Source organism: Chlorocebus sabaeus, chromosome X (genome assembly GCF_047675955.1).
Source record: "Chlorocebus sabaeus isolate Y175 chromosome X, mChlSab1.0.hap1, whole genome shotgun sequence".
In the NCBI taxonomy this organism is placed as follows: Eukaryota; Metazoa; Chordata; class Mammalia; order Primates; family Cercopithecidae; genus Chlorocebus; species Chlorocebus sabaeus.
Genome location: NC_132933.1, coordinates 99,827,221 through 99,851,025, shown reverse-complemented (window position 1 = coordinate 99,851,025; position 23,805 = coordinate 99,827,221). Strand labels below are relative to the sequence as shown.

Here is a 23,805-nt window from a genome sequence, read left to right as displayed (position 1 = left end):
AATGGATAAATTGTGGTACATCCAGACAACAGAATGTTATTCAGCAATAAAGATAAATAAGCTATCAAGCCACCAAGAGACATGGAAGAATCTTAAATGCATATTAATACATGAAAGAAGGCAATCTGAAAAGGTCATATACTATATGATTCCTAAATAATAACATTCTGGAATAGGTAAAACTATGGAGACAGTAAAAAAAAAATCAGAAGTTGCTAGGAGTTATGGGAGGGAAGTATGAATAGGTGGAACACAGAGGATTTTCAGGGCAATGAAACTACTCTGTATGATACTATAATGGTGCATACATATAATTCTACATTTTTCAAAACCCATAGAGTGTACAACACCAAGAGTGAACCTTAATGTAAGCTATGTGCTTGACTAATTATGTGCTAATGTATTGACTATAACGAATGTACCACTCTGCTGGGGATGTTGATAGTGGGGAAAGCTGTGCCTGTGTAGGAGCAGTGGGTATATGGGATACATACTTTCCACTCAATTTTGCTGTGGACCTAAAACTGCTCAAAGAAATAGAGTCTCACTCTGTCACCCAGGCTTAAGGGCAGTGGCATGATTTCGGCTCACTGCAACCTCTGCCTCCCAGGTTCAAGAGATTCTCTTGCCTCAGCCACCCGAGTAGCTGGGATTACAGATGCCCACCACCACATCCAGCTAATTTTTATATTTTTAGTAGAGGTGGGGTTTCACCATGTGGGCCAGGCTGGTGTTGAACTCCTGGCCTCAAGTGATCCACCCGCCTTGGCCTTCCAAAGTGCTGGTGCTGGGATTAGAGGTGTGAGCCACCGTGCCCAGCATATATATATAATTTTTTTAAGTAATCTTTTTCTCTCTTCCAGGCGCAGGACTGATGCAGCCTGAAATCAGACATAAAACCAAATCCTGCAGGTTGCTGAATTACAATGCAGGTTGAATTCATAAGATATCCAGGTCTCATATGCAAAAACATGGCCACTGATTAGGGAAAAATGGGACCTTGAGAATAGGAATAGGAACATCAGGATTGATTTGGATAGATCTGAGCACCCTAAACCCCAACCCTCACTGAGCCTACCTTAGCAGAAGCAGCCCTTCATCCCCAGTCTATGGGGCTGGTTCTGCCTGACTTGGGGACCCTCTCACTGTTAGGCTAATCTTTTCAATATCCACCCGTATCATCTCTCGTTGCCTCCAGACCCATTAGTGAATTCAGATTCCTGTATGTCCCAGGAAGTAAAGTCAAACCTATGAGGAGAAAGTACACACACACACACACAAATGATAAGATGTAGCTAGTTTATACTGGCAGAAACCTCCATAATATGGGTGACAGAGTGAGACTATGTCTCAAAAAAAAAAAAAAGAAAAAAAAAAGAAAAAAAGAAACCTCCATAATATGTGAGAATTGATTCTATGGATGATCGATCAGGGAAAAAGAAGTGTAATTTTTGATAGGGCCAAAGTTTTTTGTTTTGTTTTATTTTTGTTTTTTTGAGACGGAGTCTCACTCTGTCTTTGAGGCTGGAGTGCAATGGCGTGATCTCAGCTCGTTGCAAGCTCCACCTCCCGGGTTCACACCATTCTTCTGCCTCAGCCTCCCGAGTAGCTGGGACTACAGGCACCCGCCACCACGCCCGGCTAATTTTTTGTATTTTTAGTAGAGACAGGGTTTCACTGTGTTAGCCAGGATGATCTTATCTCCTGACCTCGTGATTCGCCCGCCTCGGCCTCCCAAAGTGCTGGGATTACAGATGTGAGCCACTTTTTTTTTTTTTGATACGGAGTTTTACTCTTGTTGCCCAGGCTGGAGTGCAATGGCTTGATTTTGGCTCACCACAACCTCCGCCTCCTGGTTTCAAATGATTCTCCTGCCTCTGCCTCCTGAGTAGCTGGGATTACAGGCATCCGCCACCAGGCCCGGCTAATTTTGTATTTTTACTAGAGATGGGTTTCTCTATGTTGGTCAGGCTGGTCTTGAACTCCCGACCTCAGGTGATCCACCCACCTTAGCCTCCCAAAGTGCTGGGATTACAGGTGTGAGCCACCGCGCTGGCTGGGCCAAACTTTTTTATTGTGGTAAACTACATATAAAAATTTCTGGAAGGGCGTGGTGGCTCATGCCTGTAATCCCAGCACTTTGGGAGGCCGAGGCGGGCAGATCACCTGAGGTCAGGAGTTCGACACCAGCCTGGCCAACATGGTGAAAGCCCATCTCTACTAAAAATACAAAAATTAGCCAGGCATGGTGGTGGACACCTGTAATCCCAGCTACTCGGGAGGCGGTGAGGCAAGAGAATTGCTTGGACCCAGGAGATGGAGGTTGCAGTGAGCCAAGATCTCAGCACTGCACTTCAGTCTGGGCGATAGAGTTGAGACTCGACCTCAAAAAAACAAAACAAAACAAAAATCCATTTTAACCATTTTTGAGTGTACAATTAGATGGCATTAATTACATTCACAATGTTGGGTAACCATCACCACTACAGTATCTAGTTCCAAAACTTTTTCATCATCCCAAACAGAAACTCTATACCCATTAAGCAATCATTTCCCTATTACCTGCAGCCTCTGGTAATCTCTAACCTACTTTCTGTCTCGATGAATTTGCCTAGTCTAGATAATTTCATTTAAGTGGAGTCATACAATATTTGTCCTTTCGTGTCTGGATTATTTCACTTAGAATAATATTTTCTTTGAGACAGGGTCTCACTCTGTCATCCAGGCTGGGGTGCAGTGAGCAATCACGGCTCACTGCAGCCTCGACCTCCCCAGCTGGGCTCAGGTGATCCTCCCACTTCAGCCTCCTGAGTAGGTGGGACTACAGACGTGAGCCACCACACCCAGCTAGAATAATTTTTTCAAGGTTCATCCATGTTGTAGCATGTGTCCAACCTTTATTCTTTTTGTGGCTGAATAATATTCCAGTATTTGTATATACTGCATTTTGTTTATACAGTTATCTGTTGATGGGCACTTGCGGTTTTTTACCTTTTGGTTATTGTGAATAATGATGCAAAGAATGCTGGTTCAGAAATATGTTTTGACTCCTTGTTTTCAGTTCTTTTGGATATATTCTTAGGAGTGGAATTGCTGGGTCATATGATAATTCTCTGTACCAGGACTCCAATTTCTCCCCATCTTCTCCAATACTTATTATTTTTGATTATTATTATTATTATAGCCATACTAGTGGGTATGAAGTGGTAACTGATCTAATTATGTTGAGCATCTTTTCATGTGCTCTTGGCCATTTTTATATCTTGGGAGAAATATCTATTCAAGTCCTTTGCCCATTTTTTTTTCTTCCTAATCACAAAGACATGATCCTTTTTTTTTGTTTGTTTTTTTGTTTTTTTTTGAGACAGTCTTGCTCTGTTGCCCAGGCTGGAGTGCAGTGGCATGATCATGGCTCACTGTAGCTGCCACCTCCCAGGTTCAAGTGATTCTCCTGCCTCAGCCTCCCAAGTAGCTGGGATTACAGGCACATGCCACCATGCCCAGCTAATTTTTGTATTTTTAGTAGAGATGGGTTTCACCATGTTGGCCAGGCTGGCCTTGAACTCCTGACCTCTGGTGATCTGCCCACCTCTGCCTCCCAAAGTGCTGGGATTACAGGCGTGAGCCACCGCGCCCGGCCTCCTTTGCCCATTTTTAAATTGAATTGCTTGTCTTTTTGTTGTTGCGTTGTAGGAGTTATTTGTATATTCTGGATAGCAAATCCTTATCAGATATATGATTGCAAATATGTTATCTTATTCTGTAGGCTGTCTTTTCACTTTCTTGATGTCCTTTGATGCACAAAATTTTTAATTCTGATGAAGTCCAATTTATCTGTTTTTTCTGTTGTTGCTCATGCTTGTCGTGACTGTTGCTACATCCAAGGTCATGAACATTAACTCCTATGTTTTCTTCCAGTTTTATGGTTTTAGGACTTAAATTTAGGTCATTAATCAATTTTGAGTTAATGGTATATGGTGTGAAGTAGGCATCCAACTTCATACTTTTGCATGTGAAAATCCAGTTGTCCCAGCACCATTTGTTGAAGAGACCAATCTCTCCCCCCATTGAATGGACTTGGCACTCTTGTAAAAAATCAATTGGTGGCTGGGCACAGTGGCTCACACTGTGCAAGACTTGGAAGACTTAATACTGATAAGATGTTAATACTAGCCAAAGTGATCTACAGATTCAACACAGTCCTTATGAAAATTCCAACAGCCTTTTTGCAGAAATGAAAAAGCTAACCGGGTGTGGTGGCTCACGCCTGTAATCCCAACACTTTGGGAGGCTGAGGTGAGAGAACTGTTTGAGCCCAGGAGTTTGAGGCCAGTCTGGGCAAGAGTGAGACCCTGTCTCTACCAAAAAAAAAAAAAAATAGCTGGGTGTAGTGGCACATGCCTTTTAAATCCCACCTACTTGGGATGCTGAGGTAGGAGGATCACTTGAGCCCAGGAGTTTGAGGCTGCAGTGAGCTTCAAACTGCAGTGAGCCAAGATTACGCCACTGCACTCCAGCCTGGGCAACACAGCAAGACTGTGTCTTAAAAAAAAAAAAAAAACAATCGGCCATTTGACTTTGTTCTTTTTTTTCTAAGACTGTTTTGGCTATTCATGGCCCTTTGTTATTCCGTATGAATTTAAGGATCAGCTTTTTCATTTCTTTTTTTTTTTTTTTTTCTTGAGACGGAGTCTCGCTCTGTTGCCCAGGCTGGAGTGCAGTGGCGTGATCTCAGCTCACTGCAACCTCCGCCGCCCAGGTTCAAGCAATTCTCCTGCCTCAGCCTCCCGAGTAGCTGGGATTACAGGCACAGATTACCATGCCCGGATAATTTTTTAAAATTATTTTTAGTAGATACGGGTTCCACCATGTTGGCCAGGCTGGCCTCAAACTCCTGACCTTGTGGTCCGCCCTCCTCAACCTCCCAAAGTGCTGGGATTACAGGCATGAGATACCACACCCGGCTAGCTTTTTCATTTCTGCAAAAAGGCTGTTGGAATTTTCATAAGGACTGTGTTGAATCTGTAGATCACTTTGGCTAGTATTAACATCTTACCAGTATTGTCTTCCAGTCTATGAACATGAGATGCCTTCCCATTTCTTTAGATCTTTAATTTCTTTCACCAATGTTTCATGGTTTTTAATGTACAAGTCTTTCTCCTCCTTGATTAAATTTATTCCTAGATATTTTATTCTTTTAGATGCTATTGTAAATTGAATTATTTTCTTAACTTCATTTTGAATTGCTCATTGCTAGTGTATAAAAGCACAACTACTTTTTATGTGTTGATCTTGCACCTTGCAACTTTGCTGAATTTATTAGCTCTATGCCTTTTTGATTTTTTTTTAAGAGAGACGAGGTCTCATTTTGTCACCTAGGCTGGAGTGCAGGGGCACGATCAAAGCTCACTACAGCCTCAAACTCCTGGACTCAAGGGAGCCTCCCACCTAAGCCTCCCTTGTAGCTGGGAGTACAGGCACACATCACCATGCCCGGCTAATTTTTAAAATTTTTTTGTAGAGATGGGGTCTTGCTATGTTGCCTAAGCTGGTCTCGAACTCCTGGCTTCAAGCAGTCCTCCCACCTCAGCCTCCCAAAGTGCTGGGATTGTAAGTGTTGGCCACCACACCCAGCCTGAAATGCCTTTTCTGCATCAAATGAGATGACCATGTGTTTCTTTTCCTTTGTTCTATTAATGTGATGTTATTACATTGATTGATTTTCTTATGTTGAACCATTCCTGCATTCCTAAGATAAATCCCACTTGGCCAAGACGTATCCTACTTTTAATATGCCGTTGGATTTAGTTTGCTAGTATTTTGTTGGGGATTTTGCATCTATATTCATAAAGGATATTTGTCTGTAATTTTATTTTCTTGTGATGTCTTTATCTGGTTTGGGTAGGGCCAAACTTTTCAGTATGGGTACACTCATCAGCAATCTTGGATGTACTTTGTTAGTTGAAGCAGCTAGGAGTATTTCTAAGAGTTGTTCCATTGATTGTCCAAAACCTCTACTCAATAGTAGCTTGTGTTAAATGAGGTTAAGATGCCAGAAATTCCATGGTACAGTGTAGGCAGGGGAATCCATTGTTTAGGGCAATAAGAATGTTGGAATTGATTAGTCATGTGTAACACAGTCAACTCACCCTTTTGACTATGTGGACATTGACATTCCTTTCACAGGACTTTGAGAAATACACTGTGGTAGGGACTACCTAAGTGGTCATTAAACTTGTTTCCTCTTCCTCCTAGGGACAGATTTAGACTACATTTGTCAGTGTCCCTTACAATTGGGTATGCCCATTATCTGAGTCCTAGCTAACGGAATATGAGAAGTGATGTGTGCTACATCCAGCTCACAGTAACCTCCCACATGGTCTTTTCCTCTTCTGGCTATTTAGGATGGAGATGACAATAAATACAATGATGACCATGTTTTGAAGACGGCAGACCTTCTAGACAGAAAGTGCCTAGGCCTCTGAATCATCACTTAGAAGAGGGAAACTCAATTATTAACACCTGCTTTGGAATACTACAGAAGCAAGAAGTAAACTTGTCTTAAATCCCAGAAAATTTTTTTCTGTCTCAGGAGCTAGCTTTACCTTAACTAGTATATGAATGAGTACCAGTATTATAAAGCATTGAAATGATTTATTTCTGCAGATGAGGGTCATGGTGAGAAATCACGAATGGGCTCCCTGATTCCAATGGAGGTGATAGGTTCATCTCCAAAGAGAAGTTGGGTCTCATTCTTATAATGGATAGCAGAGCCATAGCAATAATCAGGTTTGACCTGTGGAGGTTTGTAACAGTCGATAATTAAGGATAGTTTCCCTAGGACCAAAATAGGTAGCCTGATAAAGTCCTAGTTGTTATATAACCCCAATAATCTTCTACTCTGGAAAATGGAGGCCTGATCTTGTCCTAAAAAATGTGGCATCCCAGCCTCTTCCCCAGTTCATAGATCAGAGCCCCTTGAATGAAGGGGAGGGTCCATCTGAAGAAGGACCTGGCTACACTTTTCACAAGTGTGTATGGCAAAATCTCCCTCCTTGCTTTCCTCACAGATACCTGCAGCCACAGTCATTGTACACTGGGGACAGGGAAATATCCAGGCCTTTTGAAATAGACTGGATATTGGTTCTGAATTAATGTTAATCTCTGGTGATCCAGATTGCCGCTGAGGCCCATCGGTCAGAGTGGGATGGGGTTATACATGAAGTTTTGATCTGAGTCTTTCTTACACTGGGCCCAGAAGAAATCCTGTGGTGATTTATCCAGTTCTTGGATATACTATTAGAATCTACACAGTATAGATGGCATAAAGGGGAGGAGAACTACAGCTGAAGAGCAAGTTAAAGACTCAAGAAATGGGGGATAAAATTGGAGGTGGCAATATCGTGGTAACAGAAGTCCCAGGAGCAGAGAAAAATAAAAATGGAAAAGTGGATCTATTTTGTGAATTAATGGCTGAGCATAGGACTCCAAGTGACCCAGGCAAGCTGAGCTCCCCATGGTGAGTTGTGTGTTAACTGTCTCATCAAGCCATGAAGTTATCTATGTGCAGTAGCACTCCACCACCAAATAGAATATAGAGTTATGCAAGCAGGCCTAGAAGATGAATAAGCTGCCTGAGCAAGTGAGTCATACTCCAATCTGCTGTACTGCCATCCCTCTCTCACCCACACCTGAAGCCTCATGGGGAATTCCCTGTGACCAGGTGACTAAGGGATACAATATTCTATTCCAGCTTGGTTTATACATGGCCCTGCACGATATGCTGGCCCTGCTGAAGTAGCTAGCTGTAGCGTTACAGCCCTACTTAGGGTTGATCCTGGACAGTGAGAAGGGAAATTCTCCCAGTAGAACAACTGCCAGGTCACATAGCTGGTCAGAGGTATAGATAGGTTTCCACTGTTTCATGAATAATTGTTAATGATTCGGCTAAATAGTGAAGGACTTGGAAATAACAGGACTGAAATATTATTGACAAGGTCTGAGGAAGAGCATATGGCTGTCTCTTTTGGAATGGGGAGAGATATTCATGTCCCACATAAATGAGCACCAGAGAGAGTCCACTGCAGAAGAGGAGCTCAATCAAGTAGACAGGTAGGTGTCCTGTTCTGTGATGTCAGTCAGCCTCTTATCTATCACCCTTTTCTTTACCCAATGGATTCCTGAACAAAATGGCCATGGTGGCAGGCATGGAGGTTATGCATGGGCTCCAAAATATGGACCTCCACCAAGACCAATCTGGCTATAAGCCACTGCTGAGTGCCCAACCTGCCAACAGAACAGTAACCCAAGCCCCCCTATGGAACTATTTCTTGGTGGCAGCTGGTTACAGACAGGACAAAATGAAAAAACCCACTGGACTCCCAAAATTCTACTGGCAGGAAGCAAACTGGGGAAACTGTTCAGCTGCAAACATGCTGCCTTTCATGAAAAAGGAAGGCACGGAGGGTAAAACCAAGAGGTCAGAGGGCAGAGCCTTAGAATATTATTCCCAGGCCTTGACATCTAATCAAGAAACTTCTATTTTCCCAGCTGGATTTCAGAATTGCTTTAGACCAGTAACTCCTTTATGTCTCCCATTTCCCCTCTTTTTGAACTAGAATGTCTATAGTCATCGTTCTATGGCTATTCCACCATTGTACGTTGGGTGTGCTGGGGACAGATAACTTGCCTCTTAAGTCTCATAAATCAGCTGGGCACGGTGGCTCATGCCTGTAATCCCAGCACTTTGGGAGGCCAAGGTGGAAGGATTGAGCCCAGGAGTTTGAGAACAGCCTGGGCAATATAGTAAGATCTCGTCTCTATAACAACATAAAAATAAAAAATAATTTTTTTTTTTTTTTTTTTTTTTTGAGATGGAGTCTCCCTCTGTAGCCCAGGCTGGAGTGCAGTGGCATGATCTTGGCTCACTGCCAGCTCCATCTCCTGGGTTCAAGTGATTCTCCTGCTTCAGCCTCCAGATGCCCGCCACCACACCTGGCTTATTTTTTGTATTTTTAGTATAGACGGGGTTTCACCATGTTGGCCAGGATGGTCTCGATCTCTTGACCTCGTGATTCGCCCGCCTCAGCCTCCCAAAGTGCTGGGATTACAGGCGTGAGCCACCGTGCCCGGCCAAAAAATAATTTTTTACAAAAAAAACAAAAATTGTCTCACAAATCTAAAGATGGAGACAAATAGTAGTTAAGAAGCCATACTCAAAGAGCCTCTTTCATATATGGGCCTGATTTAGATGTTCTGGATTTTGGGGCAATGCTGTGATTGGATGAGACTTTTAGAGACTCTGGGAAGTGGTGAATGTATTTTGCAGGTGGAAGTAACATGAATCACCAGGACCAGTGGAAAAACTATAATAGTCAGTCTCCAAGATGACCCCTAATGACCCCCCCTCCCCCGCCTCCTGGTATTCACACCTTTGTGTAATCCCCTCCCATTGAGTGTGGCCTGGACCTAGTAACTGACCTACTTTTTTGTTTTTGTTCTTGTTCCCCCGCCTCCCCCAGAGTTTTCACTTGTTGCCCAGGCTGGAGTGCAATGGCACGATCTCGGCTCACCGCAACCTCTGCCTCCGGGGTTCAAGCAATTCTCCTGCCTCAGCCTCCTGAGTAGCTAGAATTACAGGCATGCACGACAACACCCAGCTAATTTTGTATTTTTAGTAGAGATGGGGTTTCTCCATGTTGGTCAGGTTGGTCTGGAACTCCCGACCTCAGGTGATCCGCCCGTCTCGGCCTCCCAAAGTGCTGGGATTACAGGCATGAGCCACCGTGCCCGGCAGTAACTGACTTACTTCTAACGAATAGAATATTGCAAAAGTGATGGGATGTCACATCTGAGATATAAAGACTATGAGTTCTGTCTGGCATGTGGGCACTCTCCTTCTATCTCTAGCTCATCTTACTTGATTGCTGTGATGAAGCAAGCTGCCATATTGTGAGCCACCCTATGATAAGGTGCACGTGGCAAGGAACCTGAGAGTGACCCCCAGCCAACAGCCAGCAAGACTGAATATGCCAACAGCCACATGAGTCAGCGTGAAAGCAGATCCTTTCCCAGCCAAGCCTTGAGATGACTGTAGCCCCAGCTCACACTCTGCTGGCTGTGAGACCCTGAAATAGAAACTCAGCTAAGTTGTGCCCAGATTCCTAACCACAGGACTGTGAAATAAAATGTTGTTTTAAGCCACTGTTTTTGAGGTAATTTGTTATGTAGCAAATATATAACCAATAGAGATAAGCGTGGAGGTTATGCACTTTGGCAATATGAACTTCTAACCTACCAAGGCCACTGTGGCCCTAGCACTGCTGAATTCCCAACCTACCAACAGCAGAGATCAACACTGAGCTCCCACTGTGAACTATTTCCTGATGGCAGGCTGATTACTTTGGACCCCTTCTGTCTAGCACAGGCCTTAGTGTCACAGAGATTTGGTGAAAATCCCAGCTCTGCCAGGCTGATACGCCTAGGTGAGGCCTGTTTTCCTAGGGGTCTGTTTCCTGTGTCTGTTGGGGACTTTGTGAAATATCTCAAATGGAGCTGAGCACCCAGGTGGAGGTTCACAAGGGGCTGTTCCCCTCCCTTTCATGTGAGTGCCCCAGGGGCAAGAACCCTGTTCCTCTGCTTCCTAACTCCTCTTCTCCCATCACAATTTCAGGTCTTCTGGGAAGCATGGCTAGTTAGCGTCTGCCCCTTCAAGGACCCACTGACCATGTACCTCAGACCCCGGGCGCCACTCCCAAGGGGTGGTATCCTGTACCACTGGACTCTGCAACGGAAAGGAAACAGAGTTCATATGCACAGTGTGAGGCTCCAACTGATGCTCCTACCTCCTTCTTTCTAAAACTAGACTGTGGGCCCTTGGCCTGGAAGTGGAAACAGACTGAGGCCTAGGCCTTGCCTTCCCTCCAGAAGCTCCAGAGCTTGGGGGTGGGAGGAGAGAGAGACCTATTAATCTTAGAGTGTTTCAGACACCATGTAAGGCACAGGTGGAGGCACTAAGGAGAAGGGGAAGAAGGGTTCAGTTGGGCCTGAAGGAAGAGTTTGGGTAAAGTCCTTAATAGAAGTGATGTCTCTTCCCATCCCCTTGTCACCTGCAGATTCAGGAGCCATCCTGAGGGATGTGGCAACATTTGGGAGGACTCAGCAGCTAGGTGGTATCTCTATAATAGAAAATGACTTTGAGGTGAGAAGATACCCACTGCTTCCCTGACCTCCTTCTCCCCAGCTCCTTGAGGTGGAGGGGGTCCCCTGAGCCAGTCCCCCTCCCTTTCTAGGGGAGTGTCTGGGAAAGAGGGCAGATTTGGAACCAGAGAAAGCTCTCTAGAAGGGGTTAGATTTGATCTGGGTCTTGCAGGATGATGGCTAGGGCCTCTCCTGCAGAGTTCATGGAATGCGTGTCTGCTGTGAAGGAGACAGTGTGAGGGATGGGACAGGGATGTGCCAACATGGTAAAAGCGGTCTGAAAACTGGTGAAGGATGGGCCTATACCTGGGAGGCCCCCAGCCAAGCAGTTCTCTAACCTGGGAGTTGCTTCAGGTTGTAGGCACCATCTCTTCCTCTCCTGTCTGGCCACTTCCTGTGGCTGACTGCCTTGGGAGTGGTAGTTAAGTGCTGAGACTGAGCCCTTTCCTGCCCATCCCAGCTCTCACACTCACCTCTCCTGTCAGCTCCTCCAACCCCCTTTTCATGATCAATTCCAGCCAAAAGGTCAGCCTTTTCCCCTGGACTGAGACCTGGAGTCAAACTGGACCCGACAGGGTTGTCCACGGACTCCTGTCTCTCCCCTTACTTATATAGTCTAGGGTCCCAACTGGGAGACTAGATGAAAGCAGGGCTGAGCCAGACCCTCCCACCAATCAAAGCTGCCAGAAGAGGGCAGGCTTTCTTATTTACCACTAGGTTCCTATCAACTGCAAATATTGGGAAGGGGGAATGAAACCCATGAACGTTCAAATGAGAAAGCAAAATAAGAGTGGCAGTGTGCTAAGCTCCTGGGCTAGGAATCAGGACCCAGCCTTTAGCCTTCAGCCTCCTCACAGCCCCTTGAGAGGAGGGAAAGCCCTTGAGGCAGGCATGATGGGAAGCTGACTGGCTTAGCAGGGCTTCCATGCTCTTGCTTCCTCCTTTGTATCCTCATATCATGGGGCAGACTCCAAACACACAACACTCAAGACCACAAAGAATGGTTCTTAGCCTTTGGAGGGTCAAGGATCCCTTTATAAATCTGATACAAGCTGGTTAGTCTTCTTGTCAGAAAAACACATGCATGCAAACACCCACAAAAACATGTAAACAATCTGTTGATGGTCCCTGATTTAGTCCAGCACCCTCATCTTAAAGACTTTGGGACTCAGAAGGGAGATCTTTCCAACCACTATGGGACCATTAATGGGCTTGAAACTACTATGTTAAGTGAAAGAAGCTAGACACAAAGGATCACATATTATACGATTCCATTTATGTAAAATGTCCCGAATAGGCAAATGGGATGAGGGGTAAAGGATGCCTAAGGGATATGGAGTTTCTTTCTGCAGTGATGAAAATGTTCTAAATTTTTTTTTTTTTTTTTTTGCAATGATGGCTGCACAACTCTGAATATACTAAAAGCTATTTAATTGTATACTTTTAAGTGGGTGAACTGTATGGTATGTACATTGTATCTCAATAAGCTGTCTTTAAAAAGTGAACTCAGGGGTTGCAAATGACCACACATCTGAGCTTTAGTCCCCATTCATCAGGGGCATAACCTGTGGAGAAAAATCAGGGAATTATGCAGTATATGGGTTAGACAGGAAAACATTCTAGAAAGAACGAGATTCTATGTATAATCTTAAGGGCAATAAAGCATCATGGAAGGTTTTAAGCAGTATATAATCAGATCTACACTTTAGAAATCCCCCAAATCACTGAATTGTACATTTCAAACAAGTGAATTTTATGGTATGTAAATTATATCTCAATAAAGCCACTGAAAAAAAAATCCCTTTGGGAGCTTGAGGAGGATAAACTGGAGGGCATCAACTGGGGGAGGCTGTGGTGTAGGAGTCTGGGTGAGCGGGCCAAGCCCATCTGTTTGGACTTGAGGGAAAATGGTTTGGAGTTAGTCAGGGGAGGATCAGAACGTCTTGCCCAAGGTTAAGAAGCTGGTGGAACTTGATTTCAGAACCCAGAGCTCCCTGGCTTCAGCTCTAGTGCTCCCGCCAGCACTACAGCTGCTCCACTGACTGGTGATGGAAGCACTGTCCTCCCCGTCTAAGAGAAATGCACTTCAGAAACATGTTTCCAAAAAATGTTTCTAAGGGTTTTATTTCTAACAAGAGGAAAATAATAAAATAAAATTAAAATAGGCTTCAGTTGGAACCAAGTTTCTTGTTTTGCTTTTTTTTTCCTTTTGAACAAATTAATTACACACCAACAATCTTTTTTTATTACAACATGAACCCAGGAGGAGGAAAGGAGACAGGGGAGGACAGGGAGGGAGGATTGAGGTGGTTGTGAGGACAAGCACCAAAAGCTTTCTTCAGATCACAGGGAGCCCTGTTCAGCTCCCCAGCCAAATTCCTTTAAAATAAAAAACTGTGAGCACGGCTATGTGAAGTTTCCTCCTCCTGGGTGGAACAGTCAGGGGAAGGGAGAGGGAGAAGGGGGTAGGAAGGAAGGAAAAGAGGGGAGGAGAGTGGGGGCAGGGGTTAGTGTAGCATGGCCTGGCCAGGACCAGAACTGGGGAAAGAAGGGAGAGGAGAGTCCCCCAGTTTGCATATACACTGGCCTTGTCTCTGGAATGGTGATGGCCCAGCCCCAGCCACCCCCCTGCCCACCAGCCCATCCATCTATCTGCCTCAGGTGTCTGGGAATGCTGGTTAGAGGCTACCAGGGAGGGAAGACTCCAGGGGCTGGCCCCCAGGAGCTGAGGTCTGAACAATACCTTGGAGTCAGAATACAAAAGTCAAGGGACTCAGGGGTGGGCGGGTAGGGGGGATGGCCACCCCCCTACCTGCCCACCCCCTAAGAAGCAGGCTTGATGGTCAGAAAGAGGATCCTTGAGGCCGGGGGTGGGGGGGTTTCTGTCAGGGTCTGTGCTAGGCTCAGCCACTGTCACAACTGTTGCTGAGGCGGCTGCTGTGGGCAGGGCAGATGCAGCCGGGGAGTCAGAGTGGAGAAAGGGGCCGAGGGGCCTGAAGTGGTCCCTTCCGCCGGTTCCAAGCCATTCTGGTTCTCCTGGGTGCTGGGGCTGCCAGTGGTGGGGATGGGTGCAGGGGGGCCCTCACCCCCAGTCTCCTCCTCCAGCTCTTCCTCCTCCTGGACCTCCTCAGCCTCTGGCCCTGAGCTCCGTACCCTCTTTGGCTCTAGCTCCTCTCGGGCTGGGTCATCGCCCTCCCCACCCCGATCCACCTTCCGCCGCCGCCGCCTCTCCAGGGCCCGGCCCCGAGCCCGACTCCCGTGACGCTCTGCCTTCTCCAGCTGTGATTACAGATAGGCAGAAAGACAGGTTGTGGGCCAGTGGTCAGGCCTGGGCTCCCTACTCGGTCTGACCTCCTGGCCCGGCCCATGACCCCTCTCCTCACCTCCAGAAGTGTGCGGATCCTCTCCAAGTCTGGGGGCTGTCCAGCCTGCAGCAGCTGCCAGATGCTGTGGTTCTCATCCAGGGTCACCTCGAGCAGGTCCCCCTCCATCATGAGCTCCTCCAAGGGGGCCCGGGTGGCCTCAGGCAGTTCCAACACAGGGCCAGTCAACTGTGGCAACAGCGAGGACAGCAGCTCCAGATCTAGGAGGTTGCAGAAACAAGCTGTGTTAAGAGGCTGCCCTTGGTCTTATCCCCACCACTACAACAGAGCTGAGGACTACATGGGTCACTCTGGTGATGTGCAGTCAACAGCCTACCCATACCACACCTAGACCTACCTCTCTTACCTGAGCCCTCCTCCAGGGCTACCTTCTCAGGACTGGTCACACTGTCTCCATTCTCCAGTAAGCCTTCGACCTGCGAAGGAGAGCAAGAATAGGTAGGGGTGACTGAACTGAAGAACCAGGCCCTATTCTTCCTCTGCCAACCCCAAACTTGAGACCCTCTGCCTTCTGGAGGAGGAGGGAAGACAGGCTGCCAGCAGGGAGCAGAGTCTACGAATCTGGACAGATGCAGAATGGAGTAGGAAGGCTGGTCCAAAGAAAACTGAAAATTGGAGAACAAGGGGCAGGGCCAAGCCTAAACTGGGGTAGGGGCTAGGAGACAAGAATCTGAGGACAAGAGCTGGGCTGAGTAGCTCACCTTAGGCATATCCTTGCCACTGCCCTCTCTGAGGGGGTCAGAAGCAGGGGCTGCAGGGTAGTTAGGAGGCTCCTCAGGTCTGGGTTCAGCCTGTAGCTGTTGGCGGAGCTCCGTCAGCCGTCCCAACAGAGCAGTCACATCTTCAGAAGCCAGAGCCTGCCTGGCGCGGCCTTGCCAGCTGATGGCCCTCTCTGTGAGGCACTGCAGGGCCTCGCCCTCGGGCAGCCGCACAGGCAGTCTCTGCAGGGCTACCAGCAGTGCCAGGATGGTCTCCAGGCGTGGGCGCCTTGAGCGCATACACAGTGGACACAGGAATTTGGTGTCCCATTCCCACCAGGCCAGCAGTAGGGATGAGGTGGGATTGGGCCTCGGAGAGCTGAGGAGGCGAGGCACTGACACACACCGCCCATGGAACCAGTCCTGACACAGGTCACACTGCAGAGCTCCCGCCCCAGCCGGCACCTGCCCACACACACAGATAGAGGTTGTAGAGGCGGCTGTGGTCGATGATGCCAGTGGACTGGGCTTGGCCGAATTGGTGCGACGCAGCTGCAGGATACCCTCCTTCTCCTTCTGTTCCCCCTCCTTGAAGGCCACGATCTGCCATACCCAGGACAGGAACAAAGTGGGTCAGCAGCCTATCCCTTCCCTTCTCTGCCCCCGCCCCCCCTTAACACCCCTACTCCCAAACCAGGAGAACTGAGGCTCAGTGGACAAGCGGTCCAGCTCAGACTCTATCATCACCAAGCCCTTCTCCCCATCTGTGTCTAAGCTCCTTACCACAGAGCCTGGGTCCCTGAGGTCCTGCGCAGACAGCCCCAGCAACTCTGTGTCAGATTTGTACAACCCCAGCTCCTTCTCCATCCACCGGCTGCGCTTGGTGCTGTCTGAGCCAGCGTCTGCACACGGGCAGAGAACCTGAGACAGGCAGACAGAGAGGGAATGACTGGGCCTCCCTTACATCCCCTGCCCTCTCCTTCCCTCCCTGGTGCCCCCACAAAACCCATGTTATCTCATGAGCCATCTCATAGAAGCCAGGGCAGGCGTTAAGAAACGCTGTAGGTCAAGGTCCCAGGCCTCACCTCCAGCAGCGTGTAGCAAGAATTTTTCTTGAGGAAGGTCTTGGAGGCCTTCTCCCTCCAGGAGTGCGCTGTCAGTACCTGTAGCTCTAGCTGTCTCAGCTCCTCCAGCCCCACAGGTAGGTCCCGGCCCACAGCTACTAGGCCCTCCAAGTCATCCAGGCACGGGTAGTGGTCACCATTCTAGTGACAAGGGCGAGAGACAGCTCAGTTCAACTTGCCAGTGCTATTGATGCTTACTCTGTGCCTGGCCCTGAGCTGGAAAGATGAACTGGGCTGTCTTGAGGGAGAAAAAAAACAGGTGTCATCCTAAGGAACACTCACTTGGCTCTCTCCCACAACACCAGCATCTACTGACTGGCTCAGCCCCAAGTATCTTGTCAGCCTTCTGTTGTAGTTTGCCTCTTCTCCTCTCCTCCACGCCCCTGCCCTGCTCAGTCCCATACTACCTGCCTTCCTGGCCCACCAATCTCATCCTAACCAGTGCCCTCTCTTCCTTCAGGCCAGCCTCACACTCTTCCTCTCACCTTGCTCATCAGGCACATTTTGCCTCCTGACTACATGCCATGCCCCCTTCCTCTCTCCAGCCAACCCAACCCATCCCAGCAACCCAGCACATCCCACTGTATATGCCATCTCTTCCCAGCTGGACTGAAGGCCTGGGATGGCAGGGTCCTCACTTGGATCTCATCAACATCAGCAATCCAGGCCCGGGCCTTAGCAAGAGCCTCCTTGAGAGCCTGGATGTTGGGCAGGTGAACAGGGATGTTTTCCGCTTCACGGATTATGGCCTCAAGTGTGGCTGGTGGATGTTTCTGCCTAAAGGTAGGGGAAAAAAAGAACACTCAGTCTGATGTGGTCTGCCTGACCAGAAGCCCAGCCTGACCACCAGATATATCTGCATGGGCCCCTTGGGTGTCTGTTATTCCTGCTGCCACTTGGGCCTACTTGCTTGCATTCTGCCTAAGGGTAGCTGCCAGTCCCTGCTTCCCCAAGACCGCATGCACCCAACTTCATCCTTCTGCCATAGCTCTTGCGCCTCTGTTTGTCTGCCAGTCTCCTGGCCTGCTGGCAATGCCTACATACACAACCTGTATTATGTAATCTGTTGCTGCAGTTTGTCAACTGCCCTATGTGGGTGCCATAGCTCTTGCGCCTCTGTTTGTCTGCCAGTCTCCTGGCCTGCTGGCAATGCCTACATACACAACCTGTATTATGTAATCTGTTGCTGCAGTTTGTCAACTGCCCTATGTGGGGTCTTTCTACCAACATCTGCCCATCTGCCTGTCACTTGGGCTTCTGGGTATGCGCACATTAGCCTGTAGCGCTAGTCTTCTAGATAATCTCTATCTGTGCATTTCTGCTTCTCCATCAGCCTCTCTCTGCCTTTAAGTATACAGTTAAAAAAAAAAAAAAAAAAAAAAAAGACGACAAGATAGGGAACAATACAGGGGAGAGTCAATACAGTAACACAGGAGTGTGATACCTAAGGCCACCCATGGGAATCATCCTCTGGGTCTCCATTCAACTTTGATGTTTGGAATAGGGCAGGGAAGAGAAGCAGCAGCTGGACCTACCTGGCCTCCAGGCAGAGGTGGGCTTTCTCCTCCCAGCGTTCAGCAATGGTCAGCAGCTCCTGCAGCTCGGCCTGGGCTTTATCCACAGCAGGGCTAGGGGCTACACTGGCACCCGCGACCAACAGTCCTCGCATGACAGCCAAGGTGCCCCTTCGGGCTGAGGGGGCCAGTGTGCGTTTCACCTCATCCAGCCATCGCGCCTGTTCCACCTGCCGCTGGAGCTGCTGGGCCTCAGGCACCTCCACCCCCAGCTGCCGCCCCCTCTCCAACAGGGACTGCAGTAGCCCTGGACTGGAGGGCAGTGAGGCCAGGGCCTCACGAGCCTCAGCCTGGAAGGCCTCCACCTGTTCCAGAATACCCTACCAGGACACAGGATGAAGAACAAACTCCTCAGCTGGGCCCACTGAGGAGTTCCACCACCAGATGGAACCTTGTCCCACCTACCTTCTTACCCTCTAAGCTTTTGGGGCAAAGGAGCCTAACATGGGCTGGGCTCTCCTTCTCCAAGCTCTAAGACAGTGGGGGTTCCTAACACTGACTGCTCATTAGAATGCCCTGGGGAATTTGTTAAGAATGCAGATTCCTGGGTCCCACCCTTAGAGATTCTTAATTAACTAATAATTATTAAACTATGCTTTATTTAACTTTTCAGAGTGCTCTGTTCTCAGGGCACCAAGAAACCTCCCTGCCCTAAAAATTGCTATGCTTAGTCCTCACATAAACCCTCGTGCTCACCACAGTGGGGTCTGTTGCCCTCTCCATCTCACTCCTCCTCCACTTTCATGAATTCCCCTCCACTTTCCAAGCCCAACAAGCACCCTGTTACCTTCTCCTCCTCTACCCCTCCTCCAGGAAACCTTACCTGGACTCTGTATCCTGTACTCATACCCTTGCCACCTGACCCTCAAGGCCCATTTCTAACAGGCAGTCACTAGACCCTTGTCTCACCCCTCCCACCTGTTCTTTTCTCACATGTGCATCCAGCCTCACCTGAACACTTTAAGCTTTTGAAAGGAGCCAAGCATAGCCTGTTGCTCAGGTCCCCCAGTCCCCTTGATCCCTCAGCAGCACTCCAAGCATCCTCACCTTGACATCCCCAATCTGGTGCATGGCACAAGGCAGGTTATTCATCTGGTCCAGAAAGGCCCGGAGCTCAGCCAGGGTCATCTGCAGACCCGCCACCCTGTGGGGACTATGGAGTATCACATGTGAGGTTTCAGGTCTAAACCCAGTGCCCTCCCTCCATGTCTATGCTAAGACCCAACACCTTTCTTCACCACACCTGTCCACCTTGATCTCGCATATTTCAAATTTGCCCCAATTGCCCAGGTTAGAGGGAAGGTTTTAAATTATAGAGCATGTTCATATTATGAGGGGAAAGAATTAGACACTAATGGGTTGTAACAAGCGCTACACTTTGCAATCCATCCTCTACTGTGAATTCTAAAGCTGTGTAGCAGGGATCAGGTTTATACATCTGTGTCCTGTTCTTACCCGTAAGCCTCCCACAAAACCCCTCAGCCTCTCTCTCAGGCCACTTCCAGGTACTGATAAAAAAATACACACTTCTAGCTTTCTTATCACGGAGGCTCTCCTCTCCTTTCTAGGTGGCCTGGTCTCCTTGCCCTCCCCAACACCTTCCAGGCCATCTCACACTCTTGTGCCTGGCAGCTTCCTGATGATGTCCATTCTGCCAAATGGTATTCACAGTCTACCCCTTGCAGCACTTTTCCTAGGTGCTGGATCCTCAGCACCTTATGTGCACCCTGACTCCTCATGCTGTCATACCCAGCTTCCTGGCCGCTGACCAGTCCCAGAGCTCGGGACACGCAAGCCTCTGCCTCACTCAGGCAGTTTTTTAGTTGCTGCAGCAGCTCACTATTAGGAAACCTCCGCTCACGGGCTTCAGACTCTAGTGCCCTCAGTTCTTCAAGGCCTGGAAGAAGAATGAGGGCAGCAAGGAGTAGGCAGTATTGAATAAAGGCAGAGGAAGGGGGTCAGAATACAGAAGAAAGGGAATAGAACTTGCCTGTGGAGTCCCTCCATCCCCCCATCACTCACTGCGCTTCCGCCCATCCTCCACCTCCAGGGCCACTCGCACTTTGTTGGCCCAGGTGTCAAAGGACTCAGCCCGAACCTTCAGCTTATGCAGCATGGCAGGAAGCTCATCCAACGTATACCGATACCTGGAGGAAGAGGGCAGGCAAGAGCATGTCTGGCCCAGCTCTGCATCCTCCTTCTTGCCCCACTTCCTCCAGAAAGGCCCACGCTCACCGCAGGTACTGCCGGCTACTGGAGCACTTGCAGAGATCATTGATGTGGGAAAGGCAGACAAGGCCGTCTGGGCAGTCGTAGCAGGCCAGGGCTGACAGGAAACACGTAGTCTTGCACTTGATACACTGGCGCTCATCATCTGGGAGCAGCTCGAAAGCCTCTCGCTCAGCCTCTGTGATGCCCTAAGGGCATTTAATCCATGTGTTATATATAACCAGAACCAGGTAGCAGAATCCTCCATCTCAGCCACCACCGACCCCTACTTTAGACTCAAATCTATGCTGAGGGTCATGGGGTTTAAGAGGCCAAACCCCAGGTAGCATACCTGCCCTTTGTAAAGTCGAGACTCTCAAAGCTGGGGGAATCAGATAAACCAGGGCAAGATCAGTGTGAGCTGAGTCGGATAATTTTATAGAGGAAGAAAAATCAGGTAAGATCCAGATCAGCAGAAAGGGCCTTGTGGGTGAGAAGTGAGGAAAGTGGTGGACCAAGATACCAGAGAGGTGGCAATGTGTGGAAGTGGCCAAGGGACAGGCCTGGCTAGTTATGTGTACTGGGGAACAATATCGGCTTCCAGTTACTCAGCGCCCACTGTGTTCCAGGCACCACGCTGGCCACTTAGTAGGCAGGAGATACTTGTGCACATATATAACTTAGAGAAATTCAACTGTATGTGCTTGTTTTCAGGGTTTAAAGAGATATAATAATTTTCTCCCAACAATACGGCTTCCAAACCTAATCCAATGACTTCATCTGTTGCTCAGATAAAGAAAAAGCACTCCATTTCAAAAATGAAAAAAAAGCTGGCTATGTTGGAGTAATCGAGAGACAACGCAGTGCATATATCTAATGGGCAATTTTAGGGATTTTAATGGGAAATGTTGACTCTAACAGTTTTTGCCTTACACACCAACTTTAACACCTAACCTCTGCATAAGTTATGAGCCCAAATCCCACTCTGCCACTTATATGCTATGTGATCATGAGTAAATCATTTAACATCTCTGGGTCTGTTTCATTATCTAGTAAGATGGAGATAAACAGTATCATCCTTGTTGGGTTGTTACGAGGATTAACAATAACAAAGCAGCTATGGAATCAGACAAGTATCTCGGCAATTAGATTCGGTATTCATCAAATACTTACTGTTATTAGCTCTAATTTTCAGATAAGAATATATATTCCACAGGTCTATCTCATTTTGCTAAGGCAGAAACTAAGTCTTAGGGTCAGTAACCTGCCAAACTGAGTTAATTTTGACTCTAAAGTCAGAGAATATTCTAAGGATGAAGTCTCTAGGGTTTTTTTTGACTATGGACTCTTGAGAATTGGATGTAAACTATGAGTCCTCTTCCCAGAAACATACTTAAATACACATACAATCTCTTACAGGATTCCAAGACTATGGTGTCCAGAATGCTTCTCTGAGGTAAGGGCCAAGTGTGAAGAATTCTGAATGTCAAGATGAGAAAGTCTATTCTCCCCACCTTGCTTCGGCTCCTTCCCACAACTTGGCACCGCCACACAGCCATCATTTAATAACAGTACTGAACAGAGTGAGAAAATGATGCCTGGAAAAGCCCAGGGACTCAACAACTAACATCACGGCTGAGAGGCCCCAGACTTCCAACGCTACTGTAGCTATAGCTCTCCCTATAGCCCACACTCACAGGAAAGCTATAAATGAGCTTTAAAATAAGAAAGTATTACCCTAAATAGGCAGCAAGGGATCCCACAGAACCAGCACTCCTTTGTAATCTTATGAAAGACTCTCACAAAGTCAATTCCCTAACTGGGCAAGTGTGAAATTTGAAGATGATGGCTGAAACTACACGAGTGGACTTTAGAGCTCTGTAGCAGCTTCCACTCAGCTACACACACAACTGACACAAGCTTACAAGAAATCAATTAAAGCAGGACCACCATCTACTTGATGATATTATTGCCCTAGCTTGAGTTACTGAATCATCTGCATGCAATAAAATAGCAATTCCTGAGAAACATTCCATATTTCAATCAGTTTCTTCATGTATTAACATTATCAATAATAGCAGCTGCAACATTGCAAAGGCAATGTTAGAGAGATGGTTTTCACATAAATCACCTTACTCTAACTTTACATCTTGCAAGTTAGACATTTATTCCCATTTTAGAGTGGGAAAGTGAGATATGAAAGATCAAGTAACTTGATACAGTCACCTACATAATCAGCAGTGAGGTTTCATATGCCAGTCTATTTTGCTGGGTCATTTAAATAATGATAAACAGCTGCTATACCAGTACCTGCCATGGGTCAGTCACTAAGCAAACATTATCTTTAATCCAATCAACTATCCAAAAAGATAAGCATTATCATAATCCCATTTTTCAGATGGGAAAACTGACAATGAAGTAAATCGACTTAAGCAAGGTTGCTGGTAAAGGGTATAGCAGAGAATGGTATGTGGTTTTCAATCAAGATGCGTCTAGTTCTTTTCACTACACTCCAAGAGTAGAGGCTACACCTTCTTGGTGCTGCTGCCTCTGCCTCCCCGAACTTCCACCAGAATAGGGTGCTTGATCTGGGGTACTCTCCCCACCTTCTCCAGCAGGGCCTTTCGTAGACGCCGCTCTTCTTGCACCATGATGAACATCTCCTTATGCACAGCTGCCGCCAGGTTCAGGTCTAGTTTCTCTGGGCAGGCAGCCATCTTGCAGATAAGCTCCTCATGGGAGAAGACGCAGTATCTCCGGAGCCGGCGGTAGTGTTCAATGCACTGGCGCCCAGCAGGCAACTGTGGGCAGGTTCAAGGTTGAGTGTGGCCAAGTCTGGCGGCCATGATGCCCCAGCTTCTCCACAACCCTCCTGCTTCTCCCCACAATCCCACCACATTCTAGACTCACCCAGTCGGCAGTGCAAAAGTTGACGGCCTCGGCAAAGTTGTAGCCTTGGTTGAAGCCGCTGTGGTAAGCACGGGGGAAGGTGATGACAAATTCTCCTGCACACTGGTTTGTGCGGACAACCTGAGGAACAAGAAAGGCCATGGCTGTTGAGACAGAGATTTTCCTGTATGCAGACCTGACTTAAGTGCAAGGTCATTAAGGAGACAAAAGCCTCAGGGAACACAGTCTGACAACAGAATCCCAGACTCTCCAACTCTTGAAAGGAAGGACCACTGGTCTCTGCTCTCAAGGTTTTGATGTGTGTTGAGATGAAAGGGAGATTTGAGATTTAAAAATGTATGTCAAAATATTCCAACTTCCTTTAGTAATTTTTGCAAAAATTATAAATATCACTTTTAATTAAGCTGGACAAGCTTTTTTAGTTATTTACTTTCATCAGTTATATATGCAGTTTCAAGAGTCAAATGGCTCTATAAAGATCTGTTATAAAATCTGCCAGCCTTGATATTCTCCCTTCCCCAGACCCAATCACTTCCACCTCTTCTGATTATTTTGGCGTTGATTATAACTACCTTAAATAACATGCTTCTAGACTATGTTAAAAATAGCCTCCTGTTCCTCAATTTGCTTAGTTTTTTATGCATATATCACTAACTTTCTGACCAATATTCAAATCTCTTTTCCTATCAATTTTCATCTTTCTGTAACA

At 47.4% G+C, this 23,805-nt stretch overlaps 2 protein-coding genes across 27 annotated transcripts in view; one reads left to right on the top strand and one right to left on the bottom strand.

Annotated features, from left to right (window-relative positions):
• KANTR (KANTR integral membrane protein) overlaps nt 1–10,204 on the top strand; it is a 90,111-nt gene extending 79,907 nt beyond the window's left edge. For 9 of the 12 annotated variants that reach the window (XR_012092012.1, XR_012092010.1, XR_012092009.1 and 6 more), the window contains 2 exons: nt 7,998–8,112; nt 9,522–10,204. The gene's annotated coding sequence lies outside the window, so the exon portion shown is untranslated. The remainder of the gene's footprint in view (nt 1–7,997; nt 8,113–9,521) is intronic. The other 3 variants (XR_012092011.1, XR_012092001.1, XR_005239205.2) reach the window with 2 other exon arrangements.
• KDM5C (lysine demethylase 5C) overlaps nt 1–23,805 on the bottom strand; it is a 50,417-nt gene that overhangs the window by 3,828 nt on the left and 22,784 nt on the right. For 4 of the 15 annotated variants that reach the window (XM_007991760.3, XM_007991759.3, XM_037994940.2 and 1 more), the window contains 14 exons: nt 23,097–23,216; nt 22,793–22,987; nt 20,214–20,395; nt 20,001–20,125; nt 19,728–19,875; nt 19,026–19,131; nt 17,940–18,298; nt 17,043–17,181; nt 16,366–16,545; nt 16,064–16,201; nt 15,284–15,883; nt 14,920–14,998; nt 14,583–14,782; nt 13,297–14,478 (listed from right to left, as the gene is read on the bottom strand). In XM_007991760.3, the coding sequence (XP_007989951.2) occupies nt 14,113–14,478; nt 14,583–14,782; nt 14,920–14,998; nt 15,284–15,883; nt 16,064–16,201; nt 16,366–16,545; nt 17,043–17,181; nt 17,940–18,298; nt 19,026–19,131; nt 19,728–19,875; nt 20,001–20,125; nt 20,214–20,395; nt 22,793–22,987; nt 23,097–23,216 (2,937 nt within the window). In that variant the 3' untranslated portion in view covers nt 13,297–14,112. Of the gene's footprint in view, nt 1–12,609; nt 12,765–13,296; nt 14,479–14,582; nt 14,783–14,919; nt 14,999–15,283; nt 15,884–16,063; nt 16,202–16,365; nt 16,546–17,042; nt 17,182–17,939; nt 18,299–19,025; nt 19,132–19,727; nt 19,876–20,000; nt 20,126–20,213; nt 20,396–22,792; nt 22,988–23,096; nt 23,217–23,805 lie in introns of those variants that run through there. The other 11 variants (XM_007991761.3, XM_007991767.3, XM_007991762.3 and 8 more) reach the window with 5 other exon arrangements.